This window comes from Dermacentor albipictus, chromosome 2 (genome assembly GCF_038994185.2).
Source record: "Dermacentor albipictus isolate Rhodes 1998 colony chromosome 2, USDA_Dalb.pri_finalv2, whole genome shotgun sequence".
NCBI classification, from domain to species: domain Eukaryota; kingdom Metazoa; phylum Arthropoda; class Arachnida; order Ixodida; family Ixodidae; genus Dermacentor; species Dermacentor albipictus.
In genome coordinates this window covers 177,010,092-177,033,450 of record NC_091822.1, presented here as the reverse complement: position 1 = coordinate 177,033,450, position 23,359 = coordinate 177,010,092, and the positions used below count along the sequence as shown (strand labels likewise).

Sequence of the window (23,359 nt, the reverse complement as noted above, 5' to 3'; positions counted from 1 at the left end):
CCATTTTATGAAAGATCTTGAAGTCGTGTTAAATCTCCATGTCCGTTGAAATCATGGCGTACGTTGCTGCAAAATAAAAGACAAAAAAAGAAAGCGTTCAGCGGTATAGCGAGTGTTCGGCGAAATAGTTACTATCATAAATTCAGCTTTTCAATTAACTAGCTCACTTTCACGACGATTAATATCGATTTTGTTCAAACCCCAAAAGAAGTTTTTGCAGGTAGAGCACGTAGAAATATTCATGGTTTACCATCTCCCTCGTTCTTCGCTTGTATGTGTGTACGCGGGGGGTGCTGATAAGTTACGGGCATATTGGAGGTTGGAATGCGCAACAGTTTGACGATACACGCAGAAGAGACACACACCACAGAGCGCTACTTGCAACTATCGTTTTATTCCCTTGTCAGTGGAATAAATACAGGAAGATACTCAGGGGGGAGGGCGGTAGCGACAAAAAAACAAACAAAAAACAAAAATAGTTTTGACAAATATTGCCATCTACCAATGCCAAGCCGGCTTTGTCATGCGATCGTTTTTGCTGCACTCATCACAAAAAACCCCGGATACGAAAATTCCCGATTAGCGCTTGAGGAAATCTAATTCCTTTGCACTAAGGGAAACTGAAGGCGTGCTCACGCACATACTACCCAAACGCGCAATCTCAGCAGCTTCGATTATCTCCCGCGTTATTTGGCTGCCATCTTTGCTCACAATCTTACAATTCTTGAATAATGGCCGACATCCGCAATCTCTACAATGTATCCCAAGGTGTCCAGTGACTGTTCTTGAAACGTTATAATCATGTTCCTTTAATCTTTCGTTTAAACATCGTCCAGTCTGACCGATGTACTTTCTGCCGCACTGAAGTGGAATGGAATATACTACTCCCTCAGCGCAGTCGACGAACTTCTTTCTGTGTTGTGTTGCACAACCTCGTTTCTGTGTGGCACCTGGGTTAACCTTTGCACACATGCTCAGCAATTTCTCCGGTGCGGAAAACACCACTTTTACCTCGCATCTTTTACCAATTTTCTTAACTCGGTGCGCGATCGAATGAATATACGGCATCACCACTATTTTTTGTCGTGTGCTTGGACCGCAAGGCTCCTTCCCAGATAACGGAGCCCTGGTTCCGATTTCCTTGAACAAACATTGTGCCACAGATACTAATAGTTGTGAAGGATAACCTGCCTCTGTGAGCCTGCGCGTTTGCTCCCGAAAGCTGTCAGCAATGCTATGATGGCACGACTTTTGCAACGAGTTTCTGTAGCATGACTTAACTATGCCTCGTTTTACGATTTTGGAATGCGCAGATTCGAAGGGCAAAAGAGGCTTATTTGCACGCGGTTCATATTGCCAACAACAATGACTGGAGCCCAGACTTAGTTTTAAGTCAAGAAACCTAATTGCTCCACCATCTGGCTCTTCACTTGTGATCACCAATGGCTCTAGCCCCTCTCTGAAAATACTTTCAAGGTTTGTCAACAGCGACTGATTCTTGTTATCAACGTTGTCCACTAAAACTAAGTAATCATCAACAAACCTGAACACACGAGCAACCCGTGAATTCATGAGGCGTGCAGCTAGGGATCTGTCAATGTTGGCTAGGAACAGGTCACTCAGAATCGGTGCAATAGACGAACCTATACATATTCCTTGTTTTTGAAGGAAAATGTCTCCATTCCAAGACACGTAGGTGGATGTTAAATACATGGACAACAACTCTAAAAACGCTTCAACATGCATCTGTGAATCATTTTGAAAAGCAACGTTTCCGTATTTGTCAATACATCGTTCAATTCACAGCAAGAGCTCCTTGTGAGGAATAGAGTAAAATAAGTCTTTGACGTCAAAAGAGTAAGCCAAATACCCCTTGTTAGAATTTTCTCGTAGGAACGCAATAGCTTGCTCCGAGTTCTTTATCAAAAAGGGGTCGTCAACTTCCAGTAATTTTAACCTGCTCTGCAGGAACGAGGCTACCGGCAACTGCCAGGTGTCTTTAGCAGTGACAATTACCCTAAGCGGGCAGTCCACCTTGTGTGTCTTTGCTGTGAAGAACATTTGTAAGCTTAATTTTCTCTTTTTATCAAGAGACTTATTCAGATTATCCAGTTTCCATTTGGCGCACAACTTCCTAGCTTCATTTTTTACTTTAGACAGGCAGACACTGGTGCGGCAGTCAAAAGTCCCTCTGATGGCTTCTGCTGCTTTAGATAAATACAATTCCTTAGGTAACACCAAGAAGCCTCCTTCTTTATCCGCAGGAACTAAAGACAGCGAATGCTCCTTTAGGAAGGACACTGCTTTTTTGACAGGAACAACGTTCATAGGTGTCTTGCATCTCACCAAAACGTCGATGCCTTCAGACAAACAGCGGTCAGTTTCACTTTCCGGAGCCAACTTGGAGACGCGCTTGACGATACCCAGAAGAGCTGGCGGTGAGAGCTTAGGTTGAACGGCAAACTTTGGTCCCTTCGAGAGAACGTCCTTGATTGGTTCCGGTAGCACCACGTCACCTCGTAGGTGGATGGGACCCATTGAAGAGGCGGTCTTTCGCTTCATCGACGCTCGTAGCTGCGAAAGCTTCTGCATCCACATGAATTCAGCTGTCGCATCGGCCAGGTTCCTAAAACTACGCCAGTCACGGATGCCTCTTTGCGAGCCCGATCCATGCACACGTAAGAAGAGGCAGTCCCTGAAGAAACGTGCTTGCTTGTGGCATTCGGAGTGCAGAAGCTTGCATACCCGCATTCCCTTTGACTGCGACGGTGCAAAGCCCCCGAAAAGAAGCAGTACTTCTGGAGGTAGCTGGTTCATCCGTATGTGGAAGGCCAGGCTTCGTGCTCGGCAGATGGCGACGGCAATGAATGTCACGAGAAGGGTAGGGTGAACAGAAAGACAATTAAAAGGGCCCATTGAAGTGGAGATGAAACTTGCCAAGGTTGACGACCGGGCGTGTTGGTATAGCATATTGGAGGTTGGAATGCGCAACAGTTTGACGATACACGCAGAAGAGACACACACCACAGAGCGCTACTTGCAAGATTTCCTCAAGCGCTAATCGGGAATTTTCGTATCCGGGGTTTTTTGTGATGAGTGCAGTAAAAACGATCGCATGACAAAGCCGGCTTGGCATTGGTAGATGGCAATAATTGTCAAAACTATTTTAGTTTTTTGTTTGCTTGTTTGTTTTGTCGCTACCGCCCTCCCCCCTGAGTATCTTCCTGTATTTATTCCACTGACAAGGGAATAAAACGATAGTTGCAAGTAGCGCTCTGTGGTGTGTGTCTCTTCTGCGTGTATCGTCAAACTGTTGCGCATTCCAACCTCCAATATGCTATACCAACACGCCCAGTCGTCAACCTTGGCAAGTTACGGGCGTTGGCCCCTTCCGAATGAAATAGAAAAGAAGGAGTGTATATCTGCCCATTACGGCCTAATATCTTGGAATTTAACTGCGCAAATATCAGACGTTTGCCATTATTAGACCTGTTTTCTTTTTCTTCATGGAGAAGCTGTGATTCCAGAGACAAAAGCAAGTTTCACGTCGTCAGAGTTACGGGCCGTGATGAGGTTTTGGTTTCTCCAGGGAAATTCAGCAAAAGGACATCCACACTGCGATTTTACAAACACTGGGGGAGAAGTGTCCTTCCTACAGCTCTGTCAAATGGTGGATATCTCTTTTCAAGACTGGGCACTTCACCATTGAAATTGAGCCCCTCAGTGAGAGTCCTCGAACCTGAACTGGCCAAGCAACCTGCGATGCTGTTCAGTAGCTGTTTATTCACAACGGGCGAATGTTCACCAATAATAGACATCTTACGGGCGCGTGTGGGGTTTATTGTCTCCGCCATCCTAGAAATGCGCGGGCTTTCAGTGAAGTGGCTGCAGAAATGTTTGAAAAGTGAATCGCAAGAAAAAAAATGAGTTGAAGCATCCAAATCCATTTTGGCCCACTTTGAAGCTGCACGGAACTTAATTAGCTAGGTTAGTGACCGAGAATAAAAACCTCGCTCCACATCTATGATCAAGAAACGAAGGAACACTCAAAGGAATGGTGCCACAGAACATATCCAAGGCCGATGAAGTTCTGCACCCACAAATCAGCCCCCCCAAAAATTGATCGGGGTCCATTTTTCTGGAACAAAGATGGTATTCTCTTGATAGACTACCTACCTCATGGCTCTATTATTACCAGACATCATCATCATCATCATCATCATCATCAGCCTGGTTACGCCCACTGCAGGGCAAAGGCCTCTCCCATATTTCTCCAACAACCCCACTCATGTACTAATTGTGGCCATGCCGTCCCTGCAAACTTCTTAATCTCATCCGCCCACCTAACTTTCTGCCGTCCCCTGCTACGCTTCCCTTCCCTTGGAATCCAGTCCGTAACCCTTAATGACCATCGGTTATCTTCCCTCCTCATTACATGTCCTGCCCATGCCCATTTCTTTTTCTTGATTTCAACTAAGATGTCATTAACTCGCGTTTGTTCCCTTACCCAATCTGCTCTTTTCTTATCCCTTAACGTTACACCTATCATTCTTCTTTCCATAGCTCGTTGCGTCGTCCTCAATTTGAGTAGAGCCCTTTTCGTAAGCCTCCAGGTTTCTGCCCCGTAGGCGAGTACTGGTAAGACACAGCTATTATACACTTTTCTCTTGAGGGATAATGGCAACCTGCTGTTCATGATCTGAGAATGCCTGCCAAGCGCAACCCAGCCCATTCTTATTCTTCTGATTATTTCTGTCTCATGATCCGGATCCGCAGTCACTACCTGCCCTAAGTAGATGTATTCCCTTACGACTTCCAGTGCCTCGCTGCCTATTGTAAACTGCTGTTCTCTTCCGAGACTGTTAAACATTACTTTAGTTTTCTGCAGATTAATTTTTAGACCCACTCTTCTGCTTTGCCTCTCCAGGTCAGTGAGCATGCATTGCAGTTGGTCCCCTGAGTTACTAAGCAAGGCAATATCATCAGCGAATCGCAAGTTACTAAGGTATTCTCCATTAACTTTTATCCCCATTTCTTCCCAATCCAGGTCTCTGAATACGCCTCCTGTAAACACGCTGTGAATAGCATTGGAGAGATCGTATCTCCCTGCCTGACGCCTTTCTTTATTGGGATTTTGTTGCTTTCTTTATGGAGGACTATGGTGGCTGTGGAGCCGCTATAGATATTTTTTAGTATTTTTACATATGGCTCGTCTACACCCTGATTTCGTAATGCCTCCATGACTGCTGAGGTTTCGACAGAATCAAATGCTTTCTCGTAATCAATGAAAGCTATATATAAGGGTTGGTTATATTCCGCACATTTCTCTATCACCTGATTGATAGTGTGAATATGATCTATTGTTGAGTAGCCTTTACGGAATCCTGCCTGGTCCTTTGCTTGACAGAAGTCTAAGGTGTTCTTGATTCTATTTGCGATTACCTTAGTAAATAGTTTGTAGGCAACGGACAGTAAGCTGATTGGTCTATAATTTTTCAAGTCTTTGGCGTCCCCTTTCTTATGGATTAGGATTATGTTAGCATTTTTCCAAGATTCGGGTACGGTCGAAGTCATGAGGCATTGCGTATACAGGGTGGCCAGTTTCTCTAGAACAATCTGCCCACCATCCTTAAACAAATCTGCTGTTACCTGATCCTCCCCAGCTGCCTTCCCCCTTCGCATATCTCCCAAGGCTTTCTTTACTTCTTCCGGCGTTACCTGTGGGATTTCAAATTCCTCTAGACTATTTTCTCTTCCATTATCGTCGTGGGTGGCACTGGTACTGTACAAATCTCTATAGAACTCCTCAGCCACTTGTACTATCTCATCCATATTAGTAATGATATTGCCGGCTTTGTCTCTTAACGCATACATCTGATTCTTGCCAATTCCTAGTTTCTTCTTCACTGTTTTTAGGCTTCCTCCGTTCCTGAGAGCATGTTCAATTCTATCCATATTATACTTCCTTATGTCAGCTGTCTTACGCTTGTTGATTAACTTCGAAAGTTCTGCCACTTCTATTCTAGCTGTAGGGTTAGAGGCTTTCATACATTGGCGTTTCTTGATCAGATCTTTCGTCTCCTGCGATAGTTTACTGGTATCCTGCCTAACGGAGTTACCACCGACTTCCATTGCGCACTCCTTAATGATGTCCACAAGATTGTCGTTCATTGCTTCAACACTAAGGTCCTCTTCCTGAGTTAAAGCCGAATACCTGCTCTGTAGCTTGATCTGGAATTGCTCTATTTTCCCTCTTACCGCTAACTCATTGATCGGCTTCTTATGTACCAGTTTCTTCCGTTCCCTTCTCAGGTCTAGGCTAATTCGAGTTCTTACCATCCTGTGGTCACTGCAGCGCACCTTGCCGAGCACGTCCACATCTTTTATGATGCCAGGGTTAGCGCAGAGTGTGAAGTCTATTTCATTTCTAGTCTCGCCGTTCGGGCCCCTCCACGTCCACTTTCGGCTATCCCGTTTGCGGAAGAAGGTATTCATTATCCTCATATTATTCTGTTCCGCAAACTCTACCAATAACTCCCCCCTGATATTCCTAGTGCCTATGCCATATTCCCCCACTGCCTTGTCTCCAGCCTGCTTTTTGCCTACCTTGGCATTAAAGTCACCCATTAGTATAGTGTATTTAGTTTTCACTCTACCCATCGCCGATTCCACGTCTTCATAGAAGCTTTCGACTTCCTGGTCATGACTGGATGTAGGGGCGTAGACCTGTACAATCTTCATTTTGTACCTCTTATTAAGTTTCACAACAAGACCTGCCACCCTCTCGTTAATGCTATAGAATTCCTGTATGTTACCAGCTATATTCTTATTAATCAGGAATCCGACGCCTAGTTCCCTTCTCTCTTCTAAGCCCCGGTAGCACAGGACGTGCCCGCTTTTTAGCACTGTATATGCTTCTTTTGGCCTCCTAACTTCGCTGAGCCCTATTATATCCCATTTACTGCCCTCTAATTCCTCCAATAGCACTGCTAGACTCGCCTCACTAGATAACGTTCTAGCGTTAAACGTTGCCAGGTTCATATTCCAATGGCGGCCTGTCCGGAGCCAGTGATTCTTAGCACCCTCTGCAGCGTCGCAGGTCTGACCGCCGCCGTGGTCAGTTGCTTCGCAGCTGCTGGGGACTGAGGGCCGGGGTTTGATTGCGTTGTTCATATAGGAGGTTGTGGCCAAGTACTGCACCAGGGTGGCCAATCCTGCTCTGGTGAGGGAGTGCGTTACCGGTTCTGGTCACCGGGATCAGGCCACACTCCAGGCCTGTTTATATGAAATTGCATAAAAAAAATTGTATTACCAGACAGTGTTACGTTAACCTCCTAAACCAACTGAAGGAGGCAATTTATAGAAAACATCGTGGAAAGTTGACCACAGGGACCTTTTCATTTCTTTTTTTTGCACGACGATGAACCTGCGCACACGCCCAACATTGTGGTTTCCAAATTTAGCTCACTGGGTATCCCTTTGGTCTACCATCTATCCTACTTACCTGAGCTGGCCCACTTCGGACAGTTATCCGTTCTCAAACTTGAAGAAACACCTGAAGGGGCTGAGGGCTGGTTTGAGGCCCACCCGAAGGACTTTTATTTGAACGGCCTAGAAAAGCTGCAACGGTGCTGTACCTAATAAGTGCATCAGTCTCTCTAGGGGAGGGGGGGGGGATATGGTGAATAAATGTGTTATTTCATAACCCTGACTCTTCTTTCTGGTCGAAGCCAGACACTTATTATCAGCACACCCTCGTATATACACGTATAAGAGGAAAAAAAAAAGAACTGCAACAAAACAGCGCTTTGTGCACTCACTTTGAGAATGTCGTTTCGCTAGGGCAAGCAACACACTATATTCGCGAGAAGGGTGTCAGCGCGGTCAACGCAACGCGACACGTGGAAAGCGGAGGAAGCGGGGTCTTTCCTGCCTGGCTCGCCGATTAGCGTCCGCTCGTCATCGAGTGCGGCTCGTGCGCGGCGGGAAATACCGGCGGCGTGCAAGGTTTCAACAGAGAGCACGCCGACCTCTCGCCCTCGTTCCATCTCAGCGGCGCTTTATATTTATAAGCCACCACGGCTTGGGACCACGGGTCTTACTTTTTTCTCTGAAGAGCGGAGGAACAGCCAGTGTTAGCTCAATTCCAGGCGTCATGTCTTCGAGGATAGTTGCGGTGTGCCTGCTTTTCCTGTCTGGTGAGCGAAAAATTGCGAGGCCCTCGCCTTGCAGCTTCCTCGAGCTGAATTCTGAGCACAACTGACCCAATACCGTTTGCAACATCGTAGGAAGCGGTTTCCTTTTATTTTTATGTTTGCCAAACGCTGTTGTTGTCGTGCACTGTATACTGGCTGCTGATGCCGACTGGCTTTTTGCCGAAGGCCGACTACATTGACGAGTTTTATCTGCTGCCGGGTGTCTGCAAAGGAATACCTCGTCTAAATTTCCCTATAGCACTGTTTTGATATATACTAAAATTAATGCAAGGCTATAGCCCCAAAGATAATATATGGGTGAGCATATATGGGTGTAATGGTGGGATGAGCAAGTATGTAGGGTTGTGTAATGCCTTGAGCAACGTACCACAACGGTGAGCATTCGACCAAACATTCATTTCTTTTTTTTTTGTCTCTTCAGTGATTGCCCTCATCGACGCGCAGCAGGTGGTAAGCGATCTTTCTCATAAAAACTGCCACTTACCGGGAGTGCGACATTGCGTTGCCTCATGTATTAAGGAGATTATAGTATGCACAGCTGCAATAACCAACCAAAATTGCGCTCTGTTTACGTATACAATTTTTTTTACTTTATGTAAAAACTGCTGGGGACGTCGTGGAATAACTCAAAGACATTGGAAATCTTTGTGTGTGCGTGTGCGTGTGCGTGTGTGTGTGTACATGTATTTGTTCCCGGGTTTCACGTAACCATATTGCAAAGAACTAAATGACCGCGCCTCCTTCGGTTACGACTGCCTCGGTGCTGCTGGTTTATTCCAACCTTGTGTGCGCTGGCTCGTGCGCGGGATGGTGACGCGCTTCTTCCTCTTCTGTTCTGTTCACGCGACTAAGAGAAAAGATCATTTATGTTTATTTCGCAGAGGCCCGACACCATCCGAGTGTCGCCACCACGCATTCACCTGCCGAAAATACCACCGCTGCCAAGGGTACGTATGGACGAGTCGTGCTTGTATTTATCAACACGTTTATTGCTGAAGCGTCGATGTGGGAGAGGGCTCTTGAATCTCCCATTATTTTGCTACAAAGGTGCTCAAGATGGTACCTCTACTTAACGTATCGTTTTGCACATCTTTTTCATTGCTCCTCAAAAGTTCCAAACCGGTGCAGTTGCTTTGCTCAAGAGAGTGAAAACGGTGTAGCACAGTCAACGTTTATTGAAGACCAAGCCATGTTGGCCTCTCAGCTTGCTCTTCGTTTCTTTTATTCCCTTTTTACTTCTTGTTTGTTTCTCTCTCTTCTTTTTTGCTCATGCAGTAATTTTGATAGAAATGAAGTATATCCGAAAGCAGTGTAGCGATGCTTCCTGGTCACAAAAACCAAAAAAGTGGGGTGAGGGGAGGAAGGTGGGTGTAGAAAAGCCGACCGTTTCTCATTTATGTAACACGATTTTAATATTCACAAACAGGACATATTTAGGCTTAACCTCATATACCGCAGAAGAAACGCAGCATTCTGATAAGTGACTTTGAAAGCATACGAACAGCTTGCGTATCGTGGAGTGAAAACTGTTGGACCATATTTAAAAAATAAAGACATTACACCCGCATTGCGACTCTATAGCCTAACGGACTTCGTGCGAAAAGCATTGGGTCTGATTAGGATGTTTGCCCGTGGCTGACCGAAGTCCTCGTTGCCTTCTCCTTCGCTATCGTGGTTGGCCGACCGCTCGTTCTTATATACAGGGTGCGTGTTTTTTTTTTTTCGCTGCGCCAAAATTTTCAAGACTGCCTGTGACAGATAACCCAATTCTAAACCTTGATCTAAATTACTCGATAAAGAGAGAGAGAGAGAGAGAAAGGCAAAGGAAAGACAGGGAGGTTAACCAGAGATTATCTCCGGTTGGCTACCCTGTACTGGGGGAGGGGAAAGGGGAAGCGATAGGTGAGAGGGAGAAGGATTTTAAAAAAAACTACACACACACGCACGTACACACAAACTGTTTCTGTGGGCACTGTCACGCAGCCCGCAAAGGCGATCCTACTGTGATGCAGTACACCGTACAATCCTGAGTCACACAGTGAAGTCACAATCTGGCAGAAAGTCCAGTGTCTTTTAAATACCGCAGCAGCGCCTTCATAGCCGATCACGCTGATGTTCGCGTAGGCCAGTGTCCAAGGATCTTGTTTTCTGACAGTGGGCGCTTGTCCAGTTTGTCTAGGGTGGCTGAGAGGACTGCTCTTTGCGGGTTCAAACGAGAGCACTCACAAAGAAGGTGCGCGATTGTTTCATTGCACCCGCAGAAGTCACAAAGTGGGTTGTCGGACATTCCGATAAGAAAGGAGTACGCATTTGAAAATGCTACTCCAAGCCATAGACGAACTAGAAGGGTACAGTCGCGTCGTGGAAGCTCGGGCGGAATACGGAGTTGTAAAGTAGGGTCCAGGGTATGAAGTCGTGCACTTGTGAAATCGGATGAATTCCACTGAGCTAATGTCAGGTCGTTTGCCAGTACAGCAAGCTTTTTCGCTGCGTCGGCTCTCGAAAGAGGAATGGCAACGCACCTGACGCCGTCATGGGCAGATCGGGCAGCTGCGTCTGCTCGATCATTGCCGTGTATGCCACAGTGACTAGGCAACCACTGATATATGATATCGTGTCCTTCGTCAACTATGCGATGGTGTACTTCTCTGATCTCTGCGACGAGCTGTTCATGTGATCCATGGCGCAGTGCTGAGAGTACACTCTGTAGGGCTGCCTTGGAATCACAGAAGACTGACCATGCATGCGGTGGTTCCTCCTGAATGAAATGGAGAGCCGCACGCAAGGCTACCAGTTCAGCAGCTGTCGTTGATGATACATGCGACGTTTTTAGCTGTATTTCGATGGATCTTGTTGGTATCACCACAGCAGCAGCTGAACTTGCAGATGTGACCGAGCCATCGATGTAAACGTGTACGCGGCCGCTGTGCACCTCATGTATAAGTTGTAATGTGACCTGCTTCAGGGCAAACGACGGCATGTTAGCCTTTTTAGTGATTCCTGGGATGGTGAGGCGTACTTCAGGTCTGTGCAGGCACCATAAAGGTGTGGATGGTCTTGCTGCAGGCATGTAGTTCATCGGCAATGAGGTGCGATTAGCAACAATCATACGACTGATAGCTGCGTGTGGCCTTTCTGCGGGTAGAGCGGCAAGGTGGTGAGAAGGTAGTCGGGCAACGTGGCGAATATGCGCTCTGAGAGCGTCGGTTACCAAGTACGTTGTTATTGGGTGATCTTGAGCTATGACAATCGTTGCCGCTGTAGACGCACACCTCGGAAGACCGAGACACGTCCTTAGGGCTTGAGCTTGTAGTCCCTGGAGTACACGCAGGTTTGTTTTGCAGGTGTTCCCAATCACAGGGAGGCTGTATCTTGCGAAACCGAGGAACAAGGCGTTATACAGCTGCAGCATTGACCGCACCGAAGTGCCCCATGACTTTCCGCCGAGAAATTTGAGGAGATGTATTATTGTCAATAATCTCTTCTTCACGTATGCGGGCTCCATGATAGGTCTCGGTCAATAATTACCCCTAAAAAATGGTGTTTCCGTGAATTTGCAACTGCTTGCCCATTGACCTTTACACTGTAACGCTTCATTTCCTTCCGAGTGAATGTAACAAGGCAGCATTTCTCTGAAGACAGCTCTAAGTTCTGTTTTCGCAAGTACAGAGATGTTATCGTAGCTGCCTTTTGTAGCCGTGCTCGTACCTGCAGTCGTGTTACGGCAGACGCCCAAATGCAGATATCGTCGACATATAGTGATACCTGAACTGTGTTGGGCAAGCATTGGACTAGGCCAACGAGCACTAGGTTGAATAGCGTCGGGCTCAACACTCCGCCTTGCGGTACTCCGCAGAACGTTTGGTGTTGAGTCGTGGCGCCTTCCTCGGTCATCACGAAGAAATGCCTGTCGGTCAAATAACTGCACAGCCACTGAAAAGTGCGGCCACCGATTCCTGCTTTAATCAGAGCCTCTATAATGGCATAATGTGCTACATTGTCATAGGCGCCTTTTATGTCAAGGAATAATGCCGCAGTGAGTCGTTTCATCCGTTTTTGATGTTGAACATACGCGACCAAATCGATGACATTATCTATGGATGAGCGCCCACGCCGGAAGCCAGCCATAGCATCTGGGTACACGTTGTAACTTTCCAGGTACCATTCCAGGCGCGTCAAAATCATTCGTTCCATTATTTTCCCTATGCAGCTGGCCAGAGCGATGGGGCGGTACGATGACAAGTTTAACGGTGATTTACCAGGTTTGAGAAGTGGAACCAAGCGGCTGCGTTTCCATTCACGCGGAACCAAACCGTTGCGCCAAGACTCGTTGTAAAGGTTTAGCAGCATGAGGCGTGCATTCTGCCCAAGATTGGCGAGCGCCGCATAGGTAACGCCGTCCGGCCCAGGTGACGAAGAGCGCCTGCAAGTCGCTAGTGCCGCTTCAAGCTCCTCCACCGAAAACATTACATCCATGCGGGAGTCCCGTGGCACAGGAGTGGCACATGGTGTAAGGGCGCGTTGAGGCTGCGAGCTGGCAAGTCTTGAGCAAAATTCTTCGGCAACGTCTATTTCGCTGCGACCTTGTTGCAAAGCGAGGCACTTAAAAGGAACACGCTGTTGCGGTGATACACGAAGTCCACGCACAGTTCTCCATATCTGAGATAATCGCTGACGTGGATCCAACGACTCGCAGAAACGTTTCCATCTTTGAGATTGAAGTGCATCAATGCGGCGTTGAATCTTCTTTTGCATCCGCCTTGCCTCTCTGAGATCATGGATGGATTTGGTTCTCCTGTATCTTCTTTCAGCCCGCCGGCGAACTGCTCGTAGTCGCTGCAGTTCGGCTTCGAATTCTTCGTATTTCGGGAAAGGCTGAAAAGCACGCGTAGTATCTTGCATGGCTTTTTGAATTTCGTTTTCCAGACTTGAATGGTTCACTAGCTGACATACTTCCTCCATGTGCGACCGAAACGCCGACCAGTCAATTCTCCGGAGTGTCGTGGAGGGGCATTTAAATAGTCCCTTGATCTTCAGGTACGTCGGAATGTGGTCGCTTCCACGGGATTCGATGTCTGGAAACCATTGCACGTTTCTTTCAAGACGCCGAGAAACCAGGGTCACGTCTAGGCAGCTGCTGTATGTAAGCCCGCGTAAATATGTTGGGCTACCATCATTGAGGCAGTGAAGGTCGTGCTGTGTGGCAAAGGATGCTAGTCTCCTTCCCCTGGAGTCCATCTTCAAGCTCCCCCAAAGCGGATGGTGAGCATTAAAATCTCCGGTGAGAATCGTAGGGTTGGGTGTCGCTGATAGCACGTCGCGCAGTCGTTTAGAGTCGAATCCGCGTGAAGGAGCAAGATAAACAGCAACGAGTGTGAACGTAAACTTGTTCGTTTTCACAATTAAACAAACGTACTGGTTGTCGTCGTGCGGCGGGACTGGGTGCAACACGTATGTCAGATCACATCTAATATATACAATTACCTTGCTTACATCACCACAGGTAGAGGACATGAATGCCTCATAGCCAGAAATGCGTATAACATTCTGCACGTTCGGTTCGCAAATCACAAGTATGGGAAATCGGTTTTCGAAAACGTAGTGTCTGAAATCTGAAATTCTCGATTTGAGACCACGTGCATTCCACTGCAGTAAAGATGCTTTCTTGACTTCCTTGTGGAAGGGCAGCGAGGGGCGGGCCATGGTGCTATGCGATGCTTTCAAGTACTGGAGTCAGCGCGTCCAGCACTTGCAGTGCGCTACGAGCAGCCGGAGTGTCCATGTTTGTCCGTAGTAGACGCATGACATTCGTGAGGGATTTGAGCATAGCAATCACTTGTGAATCCTTGTCTCGCACTTGGTCAACTGAAGTGACATGTGACGTTAAGTGGCGAGTCATGTGCTGTGGCTCTGGCGCGTGGCATGTCTTCGGCAGTGCTGGCCACACCTCACTTGATGAAGCAGGAATAGCAGGGCCACTTTTATCGTTGACATTCGTGCTGTTACTGGAGACAGATGGAACAGGAGGTGGCGTTGCCGGACGAGACTTTTCCCTTGAACCGAAAGAGGATGTCGTAGACTTTCGTTTCCGAGAGTGGTGTCGCCTTATCGCTGCAGAAGCATCTCTGTGTGATGATCCGTCTCTGGCCATTTTCCGCAAGATTTTCTGCTCTTTCTTTAGGCGTGGACAGTCTTTTGAGGATGCGACGTGTGGGCCTTGACAATTAGGGCACTTGAGCTCTGTTGCACGGCAGGTGTCCGTATCGTGTTGTTTGGAACATCGTGGGCATGTCGCTGTATTTCGGCAGACAGCGCTCACATGTCCAATTCTTTGACACCTTCTGCACATAAGTGGTTTGGGTACGAAAGGTCGTACCACATGCCGAAAGTGTCCGACCTTTACATGTGACGGTAGACAGTCACCTTTAAACACGAGCCTTACACAGGTCGACTTGCCGAGGCGCCGAGCTTGTAGTAAGGCAACACCATCAGTGGCAGGTTTGATTAAAATTGGCAGGTCGCTGTCGCTAATCGATGTGTCAATATCATAAACGACACCAGCCGTGGTTTCGTTGTCCTGTGGAATGAGGTAGTGGACGTTGATGTTGCCCAGGAGTTTTACTGCCATCAAAGCATTGATTGCGCTTTGGTTATGGACATCAATAGCCAGGACGTTCTTTCGAGTATTAATTCTGATATCCTTGATTTTTCCTGGGACAAGAGCCTCCAGAGAAACGGAAATCGCTTGTCTATTAAGGCGGTTGAGGTTGTCGGCGGGTGTGTCCGGCACAAAAAGAATAGTGTGCGCAGACGGCCTTCACTGTGGCATGACGGTAGACTTACTTGACGAAGACCGTCCGCTGATGTTTCTTCTCTTGGCCTTGCGATGTACCACTCTTTCGAAGCCTTCGTCATCTGAGGCGTCTTCACTTGAGCAGGAGTACAGCGCAGTGTCCTCGCTGTCAGCTTGACTCGGTGGGCAATTTCTCTTCCTCGGGCAGGTACCTGCCGAAGCAGTCACGTCGCGGCGGCATTCTGCCGACTCCACTTCCATTGCCGTGGCAATGGGAACGGCGTCACCCAGTAAAACACGGGAAAAAGCTGAAAATACTGCAGCGCGAAGGAACAGTGGTCCCTACGAGAATCACTTCCGATACTCGATAAGGCGGCCATTATGTCTACGAGTAATCGGAATGCTTAATTGAGTAAGCAACATCATCACGCTAATTGTTTTTTTAATGAGTTATTCTATGGCGCATATTTTACGAATTGTAGCTAGTTAGTCCTTAAGGCGTATCCACTTAGAACGAATTCTCAGAACTGCACCAGTTTGGAGATATTAATTTTCTAAGTGAATACGCCTTGCGGACTCACCGGTTATAATTCGTAGGTTGAAATATGGGCCGTTCAATAATAATCAAAAATATCACTTAGCGCAATTACGTTAATTATTCAATTAATCACTTCGATTTCTCGCAGAAGTAACGGCCGCCTCGTCAAGTAGTTTAGATCAAGGGTTAGAATTGCGTTATCTTTAGAGAGGTTTAGTTTGTCCGGTATTCCGGTAAAACGCAGGCGGACGCAGGTTGGGGCGTTGGGGCGGATGCGTAAACGTGAGTGGTGTGCATAGTGCAGCCTTGAGACAGAAACAGCTGATATTGCATTGACCGAGCGTATTCTTCGCTGCTGGTAGAAATTTTCGGCACTGGAGTAATCGTGTTGCTGCCAAAAATTTACACCCGCAACAAAGTAAAATACACTTGGTTACTGCAATATTAGCAGTTTCTGTCTGTTTGAGCACTGCGCCACCAGGTGGATGCACTATGCAGACCGCTCACGTTTACGCCTCCGTCTCGACGCCCCAACACCCCGTCCACCTGCGTTTTATTGGAATACCGGACAAGCTAAACGTCTCTTTTTACACAGGCGATGTTTAAAAATTTGGTGCAGGTAAAGGAAACACCCTATATATAGGCACAGGCGTAGCATGCTCCCGGCATAGGATACACCAACCGTTATTTTCGCAAGAAAGACGCCTGCTACCCTCTTTAGTTACAGTTACACAAGGCTTCTTATCTGGCACGCATCGGGAGAGTGTTTTACTTACCGGCAAAAGCCATAATGATGAATAAATGAGGCACCGCAGGGACTTTTCCACGACTGAATTCTCGTTCACGTGCAGACGCGGATCGATGTGCAAGGAGGTGGCGGGCGGTCCCAGCACAGCGTGAGTGGTAGTATTCACCATGACGTGTACCGCCCCAACCGTGGTCCCACAATCTCCATCTGGGGTAAGGGCTCGCACCAGTGGCACCCAGCCACGGGCGCCCAGGGCCAGGGTCAAGTTGGAGTTGGTGTCGGGATCCCCATAGGAAAGCGCGGATAAACATCAGCGCTTTAATCGCTTGCGTACCAATCATTTCCGAAATAAACATGTGCTAGTCTACATTTTGCATTGTTTGCTTGCTTTCTTTTTTTTTGCTTTATACTTTGTTGAGGTAGCTAGAACATCGCTAGATCCGTTAAAGAATCCCATGTGGTCAAAATTAATACTGAGTCCCCCGCTCCAGCGTGCCTCATAATCATGTCGTAGTTTTGGCAAGTAAAACCATAGAATTTAATTTATTCAATAAGTGGGAGGATCGGATAAAACACACTCGCCAGCGGGCCCACGCGTAGACAATCTATGTGATACTATATACAAGTAGCTGTAAAAGCTATCTCTATCGCTGTTGAATGTAACTGGTTCAAGCAGCGTGCCCTAGAATGGTTTAGAGCAATAGAGAAGCAATCGTTGCTTACATGCACTAAATCACTCAAATTCTGTGCATCTTCATTACGTTAGCCAGTTATGGGAATTTTCCCGGACTGGTCATGGCGTCTGTGTGCATAACGTAACCAAAAACCTAGTGCATGGCCACCAGTATCGGCTTAGAGTAGTGCCCGTACCAGTTGCTCATTAAAAATTAAATTGGCTTTACGGGCAAAAAAAAAAGCTGCATATGAGGCGCATTGTACTGGTGGAACTCGGGATTCATTTTGACCACCTGCGATTTTTCAAAGTACATCTATACGTAAGAATACGAACGATTTTGCATTTCGCCCCCATCGACATATACGGCTGCCCCTGCCGGGATTGATTCCACGACCTCCAGCGCAGCAGCGCGACGGCATAGTCGCTAAACTACCGCAGCGGGTGCCAGCGGCCCATCGAAAGGTGCTATTCGTCACTGAACGAGCACACCAAGTCTGTCTGCCGAGACACCATACCTGACCTTACGTTCATTAAGAACATAGAGCATGTTTCTTGGACTAACACAAACATGAATTTTGGCAGCGATAATTACGCAATGCAAGTCAAACTGGAAGTTGACAAAGGCCAAACTCGAGAATTCCGAGTCGTGACCTTTTGCGTAAGAAACCCAAAACGGAAAAAAACCCACCAAACTCAACCTCAGAGACTGGTGTGAAGGCATCAGAAGGGACATTAAAACAGCGTCCAAAAAGATTGTTACAGATAGTAATATGGAGGCAATGGACTCTAAACTTTCGCACTTAATAGAGGCCAAGGAAACCGTAACCCGAAGGTGGTGCGCCCAAAGGCTAAACCGTAGGCTGAGAAAACAAATCGCAAAACTTCACAAACAAATCGAACAACACTGCAACACCCTCTGCAAGCAACAGTGGAATGAGTTTCGTCAGTCAATCGATGGGCAGATAAGGGACGGCAAGGCATGGAAACTGATCGAGCTTCTGCTTGATGAAGAAGGCACTAAAGCCAACCAGAGACACAGCCTTGCCCTAGCTACATACATAGCCCTTAGGGATCGGCCCATCGAAACAGTCACCAAGCAACTAATTGACAAATACCTACCAGTTAGAAATGAGCAGGGCCAATCACTTCCATCAGAATACAGGGAGCCCCTCAACCTGAACTCGACCAACCCTTCACCACATATAAAATCCGGAGGGTGTTGACTGAACTAAAGTCAGCCTAGTTATGATGGAGTAACAATAACTTGATCACTCAGTAATCTCGACGAGTTGTCCATTGAATCACTAACAGACGTCATCAATGAAGCATGGAGCTCAGACGAAGCCCCAGAAGAATGGAAAACCTCACAAGTTATACTAATACCGAAACCAGGTAAACCTCCAATCTTGAAGAACTTACGGCCAATATCACTTACATCATGCGTGGGAAAGGTCGCTGAACACGCATCCTTAATAGGCTAAAAGGCAATAATATATACACACACCACATGCTGGGTTTTAGGTCCGCACCTTCCACGCAGGATGCATTGAAATAAGTCAAACACCACATACTCGACGGATATTCTAGAGATACCAAGGCCATACTCAGATTATACTCGGAAAAAGCGTTCGACAACATCAAGCATGAGTACATCCTCAAAACAATAGAAGACATTGGACTCTGGTTGACGATGTATAACTACATCAAATCCTTTCTCAAAGCACGCACGGCGAAGATAAAGGTCGAAGATATACTCGGAAGTGGTTCAGCTCGGAGATCGAGGAACCCCCAAGGATCATTCATCCCTACCGTTCTTTTCAACCTGTGTATGAGTGGTCTGTCCAGAAAGCTGGGCAACGTTATGGACATTGACCATACCATATATGCTGATGATCTCACTATATGGTGTGCTCGTGGCAGTGAAGGACACATACAGGACGCGCTTACTGAAGCGATCAAGACGGTGGAGGAATACCTGAGACCTACTGAACTCAGGTGCTCCCCACATAAATCGGTGTTGCTACATTATAGACGTGAAAAAGGGGTGAGGCCTAAGGGCTGGAAACCTCTATGGGAAAGCGATATACATCTACTTACAGAAAATGGTGTCAATATACCGAGAGTCAACGTCATCAGGGTACTATAGGTTTTTTCATTGATGCAAACGGTGGAAACCATACGGAGCTCAAGAAAATCACCCTTAAAGCGGATAACGCGTACAGGATGAGCAGGCACCTGGCAGGAAGACACACGGGCATGAAAGAAAATCACCTCCATTCTACTTAATCAACTCTTTCGTACTCTGTCATATTTCATACGCCGCTGCCATGGACAACTGGACGCAGGCTCAACTCAAGAAGCTTGACATGCAAATCAAGAAGGCTGCTAAAAGTGCATTGGGGCTCCCAATTCGAATCCGTACTGAAAAATTGCTCATGTTAGGAATACACAACACGACCATGGAGATGGCGGAGGCTCAAGAAATATCGCAAATAGCGAGACCATCTACAACCAGCACGGGAGGATCAATCCTAGACAAGATCATGATCAACCCGAAAGGTAACGAGAGTTCTAGTGATAATTACTGTCCTATATCATTACCATGCATTGGCTGCAAAATGTTGGAACACATTATCGCATCCCATATATATTCTCATCTTTAATGTAATAACTTTTTTTACCCGAGACAGCATGGTTTCCGACAAAGATTTTCTTGCGAAACGCAACTACTAGCATTCCCGTCAGACTTACACTTTGATGTGAACAATAATAAACAAATTGACTGCATCTTTTTGGACTTCTCGAAAGCATTCGATCGTGTAGCCCATAGTCGCCTGATATCAAAGCTCTCAGCAATTAAACTCGACTCACTAACGCTATCATGGATTCGTAATTTTCTTACTAATCGCGACCAGTTCACTGTTGTTGCTAACTTTTCCTCTGGCCTCTCTGACATCACCTCTGGTGTACCTCAAGGCAGTGTACTTGGACCTCTTCCTTTTTTAATTTACATTAACGACTTACCAAACAATATATCACAATCTTCCGTAAGATTATTTGCTGACGACTGCATTGTATACCGTTCGATTAACTGTCCTTCTGACCACGTGGTACTTCAAAATGATCTTGCACATATCAGTGATTGGTGTGCTACGTGGCTCATGTCCCTAAACGTGTCGAAGTGCAAAGTAGTTTCCTTTTCTAGAAAAACTATTAACTCTCACTTTTCTTATAATTTCGATTCTAACATAGTTGACCACACCACAGAATATATGTACTTAGGAGTGCTCCTTACGCATAATCTTTCATGGACTAAACACATCACCTCCATTTCAGCTAACGCCTCCAGATCATTAGGATTTCTGCGCCGCAACTTAAGAAGTGCGCCTTCACCACTACGAAAACTAGCTTACGTAACTATTGTACGGCCGGAAATTGAGTACGCCTCTTGTACATGGTCTCCTCATCAAAATTACCTCATCGAACTCCTGGAGAGCATCCAGAATAGAGCGAGCCGTTTCATTTAAAAAACTATAGTAACCAGTCAAGTGCAACCCAAAAAAGATCGATCTTCCGTTGCAACCGCTAACTACTCGCCGTGATATTGCCGTGCTATTATTATTTCATAGATTTGTTCACACAGTTGGCCTAACCTTATATAACCTGAAAAAAGCATCATCGACGTCACAACGACTGAACAATCAGTTCAGTATACACCCGAATTCATGGCAACACACACGCTTTTAATTTTTCAGCCTTGCCCCGTGCGGTTCGTTTATGGAACGCTCTGCCAGATAACATCGCTTGCCAATCTAAACACACTGCATTTCGCTATCTGCTAACCGATCAATATGCCGTTTCAACCGTCTAAACACGTCATGCCTTTTGTAATTTTCCTGCATTTTTTCTACAAGTTAAAGAATTTCAGTGGTCCCAATTTTTTTACAATACTTACTACTGTATAAAATGCAAAAACGTTTACAATGTTATGCTATTATGTTATTATTTACCATTTATTGGTATTGCTCTACGTATTGTATTTGCTATATTAATTTTTCATATTGTGTGCGTACTCCATTCATTATACTGATGTTTACCTTTTTCCCGATTCCATACTAATATGTTACCGTATTTCCCCCCTTACACTATGCCTTCTTGAAGGCCTGTAAGGTACATGTAAATAAATAAATAAATAATATATATATATATATATATATATATATATATATATATATATATATATATATATATATATATATATATATATATATATATATATATATATATATATATATATATACAGAAATAAATAAACCCCCTTACAGATCTAGAGCAGTACAATAAAGTTCATCAAGAATTCACCAACAACGTAATTGTCACACCACTACCCAGGAATAGGCACCCAATCCATAACATCAACAGGGGGGTTGCATGAGCCAGGGCGTTAATCAAGAAAATGGATAAAGGGGGCAGAGGAGCCTGCTTTGTTGATTCGGCTGCCTACAAGGATCGCACTGAGTTCACGGCGGAGGTAGTGGGACACCAGGGCGAATGCACCAACTTCGCCATGGTTTACACTAGCAAACCTGAAGTCGCTGAACAAGTTGTCCTTGCATTGGCACGAACGGACGATAGATACGCAGAAATATATAGTGAGTCCAAAACGGCTATTAGAGCTTTCAACAGGGGCAAGATTTGCCCCACAGGCTGCGAAGATAGTTAACGCAAGACAAACAAATGTTACACATTACATTTATCGGTTCCCGGCGCTCCTTGGTTGACTTGATGACATTCCTGTCAATCCAAATGAATCGGTCAACAGCGTCACCCGCGAACATACAGACCGGGCCGCTTTCACATATGGTTTTGATTCTGCTGGATTGAAGAACCTACAGAGAGGTACGCCCATGACATACAATGCAATTACAAAACATAACTACATGGGAAGGAGGGAGCTTGCAACCCCTCGCTATAGACTAAATAGAGCACAAGCGGTTACACTTAAGCAATTACAAACACAGTCCTATTATTCACCTGCACAAATCAAGGAATGGTATAACACTGCAGACATGAATCATATATGCAAAGCATGCAAAAAGGAGATATGTGCGCTTGAACATATGCTCTGGGAATGTGGGTCGTTCAGCCCTGGCATTTCCTGGAATCGGTTTTCAGGAATGATCAAATCCCACGATCATATCCTTCAAGTCCTGGCTGTCCAGTACGCCCGAGATAGGGCTAGGAGGCTTGACCTCCCGGTCCCAACATGGAACTAGCCAGGTAGATAGCAACACTTTGTACAGGACCCGAACGAAGTTTTTTCCTACCCCCCTTCCCTCCTCCGAGCACACCAAAATTACCACGTCGCCACCATTTTTAAAAGATGCAGTGCCTTCAAAGTTAAACTATAAATTTTTGTTTTTAATTTGATAGCAAAGCACCTGTAACGCGTGAAGGCGAAAGCGGGCTGCACGCTTGGTAATGCACCGGCTCGCATCGTCGCCTTGCTGCTTTCCCAGTTCGGCTTATTCAGCTCGTTTTCGACGCTTAGCTCGGACTCGCGCCGATGATGTTCCTCTTCGACTTTACGTTGCATCCTCTCAGCAGGGTATTGAAACGTATGCTGTTCTGTGTGTTGTATGGGTGACTTCAATGAATGCATGCACTGTTTGCTTCACTTTGGTTAGCGGCGTTTGTGAGCCATTGCCTACGCTGATATGAGCCTTTGAGAAGGTCACGTGGTTTTTTGTGCCACTCGCCTAGATGCCGCGTTTCTGTAAGTTGTATGCGTGATTCCAATAAATGTATGCACTGTACGCGTCACTTTGCTGAATGTTTCTAGCCTCTGCATTGCAAAAGGGCTGAGCCATTGCATGTTTTGCTTGCTTAGAGGCGTATGAGCCATTTCTGATGATAATAGTGTTTTGTGCCATTGGAACGGACGGCGTGTTTTGCCCCAAGGCCATCGGAGGTATAAGCTACTTAAGGCTTTCGCCTTAATAAAAAATACCATGCCGGCTTTAGCGTCCACATTAGTGGACGTACACTTTTCGCAAGCAAGTGCACTCAACAAATACATAATTATGAAACATTTCTCAATTAGTTATTCTAGTTTCTCGATTATGGCATATGCTTAGTGGGGATTTGCGAATTCGCCGGCGCCATTGCGCGGGCGCATTCCCCTGTTCTGCCATCCCTACGCCTCACCCCCTTCTCACCCGCAACCGGTTGTCAGCGATGGCGCTCCGCTCGCGACGGTTCGCGATGAAGGCGGGGCACTGGCGATTACAGTTTTAGTTTAGCGTACGCTATACGCTAAACAGCGCACGTTGTCTACAATTTTAGTTGGCCGGCGATATATTCGGATCTCAGAGGCCATACGTCGTTG

The 23,359-nt window shown here is 46.3% G+C and overlaps 1 protein-coding gene across 2 annotated transcripts in view; it reads left to right on the top strand.

Annotated features, from left to right (window-relative positions):
- Positions 1–16,656, top strand: part of LOC139055637 (uncharacterized) — a 55,731-nt gene extending 39,075 nt beyond the window's left edge. The window contains exons 1-4 of one of the 2 annotated variants that reach the window (XM_070533166.1): positions 7,985–8,198; positions 8,638–8,666; positions 9,098–9,163; positions 16,399–16,656. In XM_070533166.1, coding sequence (XP_070389267.1) covers positions 8,156–8,198; positions 8,638–8,666; positions 9,098–9,163; positions 16,399–16,602 — 342 coding nt within the window. In that variant the 5' untranslated portion in view covers positions 7,985–8,155 and the 3' untranslated portion in view covers positions 16,603–16,656. Of the gene's footprint in view, positions 1–7,984; positions 8,199–8,637; positions 8,667–9,097; positions 9,164–16,398 lie in introns of those variants that run through there. The other variant, XM_070533165.1, reaches the window with a different exon arrangement.
- Positions 16,657–23,359: the final 6,703 nt, after the last annotated feature.